Source organism: Ranitomeya variabilis, chromosome 4, assembly GCF_051348905.1.
Source record: "Ranitomeya variabilis isolate aRanVar5 chromosome 4, aRanVar5.hap1, whole genome shotgun sequence".
NCBI classification, from domain to species: Eukaryota; Metazoa; Chordata; class Amphibia; order Anura; family Dendrobatidae; genus Ranitomeya; species Ranitomeya variabilis.
Genome location: NC_135235.1, coordinates 696,564,941 through 696,574,290, shown reverse-complemented (window position 1 = coordinate 696,574,290; position 9,350 = coordinate 696,564,941). Strand labels below are relative to the sequence as shown.

The 9,350-nt window shown below is 45.7% G+C and overlaps 1 protein-coding gene across 2 annotated transcripts; it reads right to left on the bottom strand.

Annotated features, from left to right (window-relative positions):
• Window positions 1-1,963: 1,963 nt before the first annotated feature.
• LOC143766412 (uncharacterized) lies at window positions 1,964-6,447 on the bottom strand. Of its 2 annotated transcripts, XM_077254083.1 has the most exons (6): window positions 5,938-6,447; window positions 5,026-5,086; window positions 4,857-4,943; window positions 4,496-4,691; window positions 4,189-4,348; window positions 1,964-3,263 (listed from the first exon to the last, which is right to left on the bottom strand). In XM_077254083.1, the coding sequence occupies exons 2-6, from the start codon at window positions 5,071-5,073 to the stop codon at window positions 2,213-2,215; spliced, it is 1,542 nt and encodes a 513-aa protein (XP_077110198.1). In that variant the 5' UTR covers window positions 5,074-5,086; window positions 5,938-6,447; the 3' UTR covers window positions 1,964-2,212. The 2 variants fall into 2 exon arrangements, with proteins under 2 accessions (XP_077110198.1, XP_077110197.1); XM_077254082.1 differs by having other exon boundaries at window positions 4,189-4,691.
• Window positions 6,448-9,350: the final 2,903 nt, after the last annotated feature.

Here is a 9,350-nt window from a genome sequence, read left to right as displayed (position 1 = left end):
AAAAAACACTTTTCCACCGTCCTCATGGCCATTGCAGGTGCTGACTGCAGGTTTCTTGCCGTGGACATTGGCGCATTTGGCCGTGCCAATGATTCACGGACATTTAAGGAGTCAGACATGGGCCAAAGATTATACGAGAACAATTTTAATTTCCCCCAGCCACGACCTCTTCCCAACACCGAAGGACCGGCCCTGCCATTTGTTGTGGTTGGGGATGAGGCTTTTCAAATGAGTGGCAACCTACTTAAACCGTACTCCAGTCGTGGGTTGGACCGCACCAAAACTATATTTAATTATAGACTGTCCAGGGCCAGAAGAACTGTGGAGTGCGCCTTTGGCATCCTGGCCTCCAAATGGCGTATCTTAGGATCCGCTATAAATTTGAAAATTGAGACAGTGGATGAGGTGGTGAAGGCGTGTGTGGTTCTCCACAATTTCATTATTGATAAAGAGAGAGTCAACGTTGAACTCGATGAACCCATACCAAATCCATTGCCTGATTATCAAGCTAATCCTCTGCGGACAACTGTGGAGATTGCTCATATGAGGGACCAATTTGCTGCATACTTTGTTTCTGATGTTGGCCGTGTTTCATGGCAAGATCACATGGTTTAATCTTTGTGTTATGATGTCATGTAAACACTGTTGTGTCCATGTCATTTAACCATCCTATGTATGGTTATTATATGGTTATTGTTATAATGTCCCCTAATTGTATAATGCGTTGTGTTTTTAAATAAAGTTCTTGTGCCTTTCCATTTTCCAAAAACAAATCTCCCATACGTTTTTCCATAGTTGTGAAATCCAATTTTATTGAAAGTAATGTGTGTCCCCAAAAATTTGTCTGTTCCACAGTTTTGGCGTATAACATAATCGGCTCCCACCTTGTCAACCATTTTTAATCCTGCAGACTATGTGCATATGGAACCTGGCTTGACAAGGAGGGAGACGATCATGTTTGCAAAACTGTACAGAGTGAACACTATTGTACTCAGGATGCTAGAATACGTCCAGAGTCAAATAGTGGCGACACTGTGAACATTGCTTCCACCTCACCTGACCAATATTCTTAAGGTCGGTTTCACACGTCAGTGATTCCGGTACGTGAGGTGACAGTTTCCTCACGTCCCGGAGACACTGACACACGTAGACCCATAAAAATCAATGCATCTGTGCAGATGTCATTGATTTTTTGCGGACCGTGTCTCCGTGTGCCAAACACGGAGACATGTCAGTGTTCGTGGGAGCGCACGTTTTACACGGACCCAATAGAGTCAATGGGTCCGCGTAAAACACGGGCCTCACACGGACATTCTCCGTCTGGGGTCCGTGTGCGTGCAGGAGACAGCGCTACAGTAAGCGCTGTCCCCCCCACATGGTGCTGAAGCCGGTATTCATATCTTCCCTGCAGCAGCGTTAGCTGTAGAGAAAATATGAAGAATAGTGTTACAAATAAAGATCTATGTGTCAGCCGCCCCCCCCACCCCCTGTGCGCCCCCCCGCTGGTGAGAAAATACTTACCCGCTTCCCTCGCTCCTTCCTGGTCTGGCCGCGCCTCCTACTGTATGCGGTTACGTGGGGCCGATCATTTACAATCATGAATAGTCGGCTCCGCCCCTATGGGAGGTGGAGCCACATATTCATGACTGTAAATGATTCGCCCCACGTGACCGCATGCAGGAGAAGCCGCGGCCAGACCAGGAAGCAGCGATAAGTATTTTCTCACCAGCGGGGGGGGCGCACAGGGGGTGGGGGGCGCACATGGGGTGGGGGGGCGCACAGGGGGTGGGGGGGCGGCGTACACATGGATCTTTATTTTAAACATTCAAAATCATTCGCTGACACCAAAAAAGTCACAGCAGGGGCTCAATTGTTTTTACGATTTCAGAAAAGATAACGTTGGTTACACACAAAAAAAAAATTTATCTATACTGAAATCGTTGTCTGATGGTACATTGTAAACTTGACATATTGAGCAATGCTGTTTGTATTTGTAACATCAGAGTACAATGAGCGACAGCCCTATAAACAATGAAAAAAAAATTTGGATAAATATTGTCAGACATTGCACATCAGGTGTTACAAAGACAAGATTTGTGTATACGGCGCAAGGTGTGATTTGGTGCAAACTTTGAGACAATAAAAACAATGGGTTTTTTTTAAAAAAAAGGAACATTTATTTAGGGTACACAAAAAAAAAAGGGAAATGTTATTAGGGGGTACCCACATCGGCAACTAAAGGGGATTGATATCCCACACTTTTTGGGGGTGTTGAGGAGACCGAGGCGGAGGACGAGGGGGAGGAAGCAGCATAGTCTATGACACTAGACGGGATGCCATCAATCCAGCCAGTTGATGTTGGCGACACTAACTCAGCAGGAGATGAGGGAGGAGGAGGGACGACCAGTGTCCTTGGCTGGCTACTCCGGCTCCGGGTAGACCCAGGCTGGGTACTGGGTGTACTCTGTGTAGACCCAGCCTTGGTACTTGTTGTGCTCCGGGTAGACCCGGAGTTTTTTCTTGTGCTACTTTTTGGAGCAGCCATAGCCAAGGTTGGAGTGCTTGTAGTCGTCGTCATCTTCTTCTTCTTTTTCCTCCTCTCTCCCTCTGGGTGTGGGTCGGCTTCCCGTCTGTGTCCCCTTGAAGGCCTGTCATGCTCAGAACTTTCGGGGTCTGTTCTGTGGTGGCGGTGGCGGTGGCGGTGGCCCTCGGCACGCGGAGCTCTGTGGTGGTGCTCTGCAGCAGGAGTCGGAGTCATGGCAGCCAGCGATGGTACTGCGGGCATAGTTGTCGCTGACTGCATGACCCGAGCCTGCTGCAGAGCACTGACATATACATTGTTGCAGCCCTGCATGACCGAAATCTGGAGTTCCGGCGTAAGATGTTCAGCCATGCCCTTGTAAATGGCGTTAAAAAAATGTTTGGCCGGCTTCTGGAGCTCCCTTTCGATGATTTCAAGACGACGTTCGAGATTGGACATTTTATCGCACATCGCCTTGAAACCATTCTGAAAAACGGTGCTCAGATGTAAAAATTCGGGCATGACCTCCCTGTCCGAGGCCCGTTGACGCTGTCGGGAAGACCTAAAGGAAGGAGCGACAGAGGCCTCGGCCAGGGGAACATCTGATGGACCGGCTGCCGGTTCGCCAGATTGGGGTGGTGCAGACCTGCTCTCGCTGTGGGATGGCTGCGACTGTTCAGATGGCGCTTCACAAAGTACCGCTCCAGAGGGTCGGACAGTCTCGCGGGTGCTGCTGTGTGTTCTGTGAAAACATAAGGAAACCTTTAGTATACTAAATATCACATTTAACATGCGTCATTAATTAACTTTACCGCCAGATATCCATTGCTGCCATTAATATTAACCTATTTTTAATATTGACACTGCATATGCACCATCAATATTAAAAAAAAAAATGTATTTATTAAATTCACAATAGTCACCCATGGTTGTGGTTTGCAACGCCACACAATTATGCTTCAGTTGGAACTGCCATGACGTCACGGTCCTGTGACCGCGACGTCATCACAGGTCCTGCGAGCTGAGTAACCATGGGAACATAACCTGCTTTGCAGTGGAATGTATGCCGTATCGATTATATTTTACTTGTTTGTGTCTAAAAAAATCGCGGATACACCTGGATAGCCACTATACTACTCCACTATTAAATATTGGCTGGGCATGTCCAATCTACTGTGTTCTGTATACTTCGGATTTCAGTGAAATGGCTAGTAAGTCAAGGTCAACATTTTAGTAATCCCAGAAGGGAGGCGCTGCTGTGTCAAGTGTGAGAAGACCATAAATGAATAAAAAATTCAAGGTCAACGAGGCGTGAAAAGTAAAAACACAATACTTTATTCACTTCAATCAGAAGCCGAGGATGAAACATCAGCACAATACAATAAAAACACTATGTACGCGTTTCAGGTCTGATGTTCCCTGTCACCTAAAACGCGTAGATAGTGTCTATTGTATTGTGCTGATGTTTCATCCTCTGCTTATGATTGAAGAGGATAAAATTATGTATTTTTTACTTTTCACGCCTCGGTGAGCTTGTCTTTTTTTCTTCCCTTCTATACTTGGTACTTGCCAAAATAAATGGCTGGGCAATAAACTACGTGGCTGGAAGGTAGTATGTGAATAGGAATGTTATAAAAACTAGGTGTGTGCATAGGTACTATACTTACGCTCTGCTTACAAGGACCGGTCGCAAGAACTGCAGTATACGGTTGTACTTGTACACCGAGGTCCTTGAAGCGGCAGCACCACTACGACTCTGTCCCTCCTTTTTCAGGCCCCTCTTGAAACGGTCCTTCATGGAGCGCCATCTGGTCTTCAATTGTTTAACTGTGTATAAATTTAAAAAAAAAAAAAAAGTTTTAGATAATATTTTGAAAACGATTACGCAACCGTGTGCAATCCCAATAGAAGACATCACAGACGGTTGTGTAATCCTGGCATGATGGGTCACAGCAGCATTTTGTAAATACTTACGGAAACTATCTTTGGCCTTGGGTGAAGCGCTGTCGAAGCCATCCCACAGCAATAGTGCCACCTCTATCCACAGACGGCGCAATATGCCCTGGTCCGCGTGCCGGGGGTCACGGCTGTCCCACAACGGGCCCCGTTCTTCAATGGATGCCACCATCAGGTCAATATCCAGTGGTTCATCCAGGGACCGTTGTGAAACCTAGAAAAAATGGTAAATATTAATGTTTGAAAGATCTAAAAATTGTCCCTACCTCCTCCACCGCCACCTACTACACAGAACACCACAACCTCCCACCACCCCCCATACCTGCCAAAAAAAAAAAGTTAAACAAAAAAAATTAATAGGTTTGAAAAAAATTCTTACTCTCCGTGATGCAACCACAGCTTGGCCCCGTGGTCCCTGCTCCTGCTCCCTCTCTTCCTCCTGGTTCTCCTCCTCACTTGAAGAAGCCTGCAAAATAGTTTACCAAAAAGTTGAGTGACCCATCTACAAATGACAGCGAATAGTAAGCAATAGTAGATCATGTACTCACCGCTCTCCTCAGCGGTGGGGTGTTGCTCGACTCGCTGCCGCTGGCCATGACTAATGCAATTCTGAAATAAAGAACAAAATAACATTGATACTATGCTCCTATGCACAATCCAGCAATAAATAAATAATAATAAAAAAAAAGTCATTTAAACCACAAAGAACATTGCACTCCAACTGAACTAACGCTGAGCAAACAACACTGCCACATTGATTAAATTAAAGAAACAATGGCAGAGACAACCCAATGCCAGAGTACAAAAGCCTAAAGATAAGAAGACTAATCTACAACAGACCCAATGTAGTAATCCCAAGTTTTTTTGTTTTTTTTTAAAGTACAGTATGCACGGAGCAACACAAAAAAAACAATATTTTTCTGAAAGTTAAAATTTAACAACCCCGAAAAATTAAGGGCAGAAACATTAATAACAAAACAAACTTTACAATAAAACCGACAGGGCCGGAGACAATAAAAGGGCCAATACACGCCATACCTCACAACCATAAACATACAACGATGTCTTTACACAACCACAGTGCTGAACATAATACACAACTTGCAATAAAAAATTAATAAATGTAATAAAAGGGCTCAGAATCATTCTATACTACCATACTTTACAATAAAACCGACAGGGCCGGAGACTATTAAACGCCATCATATAACGCAAGAATAAAACATCACAACTTAATACAAAAAACACCACCAAACCAATAAATGGAAACGAAAAATCTACCCTGGAAAGAACAATAATCAAGGCCGCAGACCATGAAACGCCATCGTATACAACGCCATACATCAGAACCAGACCAAAAATACCACAATATCCTAACCACAGTGCAGAATATAAAACACAACTTGCAAAAAATTTTTTAAAAAACATGGAGAAAATGCACAGAATCATTCTATACTTACATCTCTGGACAGCGGATGAATAGAAGTCGTCTTCTGGAGATGTGCCTGTGGTGTCTTGCCTCAAGATGCTGCAGCAGAAGTGACAAACAATCCAAAATTTTCTTTATATATGGGGGATGTTTTTCTCACTGTTTGCACCGTCTAGACATTGTCTAGACACTTTTTTGTTTCATTTTAGCTAACGACGCATGCGTCGCACAACGCACGCACGACGCACACCCGCGACGCAAGTGCGTCGTCAATAGGTTTCAATGGGAAATTGTAACGCATTGACGACGCACGAGCGACGCAAGTGCGACGCGCGCGTTTTTTGAACGCAAGAAAAATGCTACATGTAGCGTCTTCGACGCCACCCAGGTGCGGTGAAACGACGCATGCGTCGTGCGTTTTACCGAAAACGCACAACAACGCAACGCATGCGTCCCCAATGAAAAAGATAGGGGCGCATGACGCATGCGTTGTCGTGCGTCGACGACGCTGCGTCGCATGACGCTAATGTGAACGTAGCCTTACAGTCGGAGTCGGAAAGGCTGGAGCTGAGGGTCCGGTCAGTATTAATGTAATGCAGTACACTAATGTTATGTGTAGCTTACAGTAAAATATGCCTGCAGGCAGCCTGCACCCTGCAGCATAGTTCTACACAGCCACTGAGAAAGTTATGGCATGGGAGGCCCCGCTGCAATCTAAAGGTGACACAAGGTGGGGGTCCGGGCCCCCATACAAAATTTCTAATTTCCTGCGGTCCCCCTTCCCCACTGTCTCCTAATTTACTGTGGGGTCACCTCTCCCACCATTTCACCTCTGGGGAACGGCCCCAAAGGGACACACAGGGGGCCCTCAAGAAATTAGGTGACACAGTGGGGAAGGGGTCCTCAGGAAATCAGGTGACGTGACAGTGAGGAATATACTACGTGGCTGCAGAATATACTACTTGGCTCTGTTCTGTATATACTACGTCACTGGGCAATATACTACGGAACTGGGTTATATACCACGTGACTGGGCAATATACCACGTGACTGGGCAATATACCACGTCACTGGGCAATATACTACGTCACTGGGCAATATACTACGGAACTGGGCTATATACTATGTGACTGGGCAATATACCACATGACTGGGCAATATACTACGGAACTGAGCTATATACTACGTGACTGGGCAATATACCACGTGACTGGGCAATATACTACGTGGCTGGGCAATATACTACGTCACTGGGCAATATACTACGTGACTGAGCAATATACTACTTGGCTGGACAATATACTACGTCACTGGGCAATATACTACGTGGCTGGGCAATATACTACGTCACTAGGCAATATACTACGTGGCTGCGCAATATACTACTTGGCTGGGCAATATACTACGTGGCTGGGCAATATACTACATCACTGGGCAATATACTACATCACTGGGCAATATACTACGTCACTGGGCAATATACTACGTCACTGGGCAATATACTACGTGGCTGGGCAATATACTACGTGGCTGGGCAATATACTACGTGACTGGGCAATATACTACGTGGCTGGGCAATATACTACATCACTGGGCAATATACTATGTCACTGGGCAATATACTACGTGACTGCGCAATATACTACGTAGCTGGGCAATATACTACGTGGCTGGGCAATATACTACGTCACTGGGCAATATACTACGTGGCTGGGCAATATACTACGTCACTGGGCAATATACTACGTGGCTGCGCAATATACTACATGGCTGGGCAATATACTACGTTACTGGGCAATATACTACGTGGCTGGGCAATATACTACGTCACTGGGCAATATGCTACGTGACTGGGCAATATACTACGTCACTGGGCAATATACTACGTGGCTGCGCAATATACTACTTGGCTGGGCAATATACTACGTCACTGGGCAATATACTACGTCACTGGGCAATATACTACGTGGCTGCGCAATATACTACATGGCTGGGCAATATACTACGTTACTGGGCAATATACTACGTGGCTGGGCAATATACTACGTCACTGGGCAATATACTACGTGACTGGGCAATATACTACGTCACTGGGCAATATACTACGTGGCTGCGCAATATACTACTTGGCTGGGCAATATACTACGTCACTGGGCAATATACTACGTCACTGGGCAGTATACTACGTGGCTGGGCAATATACTACGTGGCTGGGCATTATACTACGTGGCTGGGCAATATACTACGTGGCTGGGCAATATACTACGTGGCTGGCCAATATACTACGTGACTGGGCAATATACTACGTGGCTGGGCAATATACTACATCACTGGGCAATATACTATGTCACTGGGCAATATACTACGTGACTGCGCAATATACTACGTAGCTGGGCAATATACTACGTGGCTGGGCAATATACTACGTGACTGGGCAATATACTACGTGACTGCGCAATATACTACGGAACTGGGCTATATACTACGTGACTGGGCAATATACTACGTCACTGTGCAATATACTACGTCACTGGGCAATATACTACGGAACTGGGCTATATACTACGTGACTGGGCAATATACCACGTGACTGGGCAATATACTACGGAACTGAGCTATATACTACGTGACTGGGCAATATACCACGTGACTGGGCAATATACCACGTGACTGGGCAATATACTACGTGGCTGGGCAATATACTACGTGACTGGGCAATATACCACGTGGCTGGGCAATATACTACGTCACTGTGCAATATACTACGGAACTGGGCAATATACTACGTGGCTGGGCAATATACTACATCACTGGGCAATATACTACGTGACTGGGCAATATACTACTTGGCTGGACAATATACTACGTCACTGGGCAATATACTACGTGGCTGGGCAATATACTACGTCACTGGGCAATATACTACGTGGCTGCGCAATATACTACTTGGCTGGGCAATATACTACGTCACTGGGCAATATACTACGTCACTGGGCAGTATACTACGTGGCTGGGCAATATACTACGTGGCTGGGCAATATACTACATGGCTGGGCAATATACTACGTGACTGGGCAATATACTACGTGGCTGGGCAATATACTACATCACTGGGCAATATACTATGTCACTGGGCAATATACTACGTGACTGCGCAATATACTACGTAGCTGGGCAATATACTACGTAGCTGGGCAATATACTACGTGGCTGGGCAATATACTACGTGACTGGGCAATATACTACGTGGCTGGGCAATATACTACGTCACTGGGCAATATACTACGTGGCTGGGCAATATACTACGTCACTGGGCAATATACTACGTGGCTGCGCAATACACTACTTGGCTGGACAATATACTACGTCACTGGGCAATATACTACGTGGCTGCGCAATATACTACTTGGCTGGGCAATATACTACGTCACTGGGCAATATACT

Coding starts and splice junctions, on each gene's coding strand:
- LOC143766412 (XM_077254082.1), bottom strand. CDS start 5,073: ATGGCCAGCGGCAGCGAGTCGAGCAACACCCCACCGCTGAGGAGAGCG. Junction 4,944..5,025: donor CCCCACCGCTGAGGAGAGCG/GTGAGTACATGA, acceptor ACTATTTTGCAG/GCTTCTTCAAGTGAGGAGGA. Junction 4,692..4,856: donor CTGTGGTTGCATCACGGAGA/GTAAGAATTTTT, acceptor CATTTTTTCTAG/GTTTCACAACGGTCCCTGGA.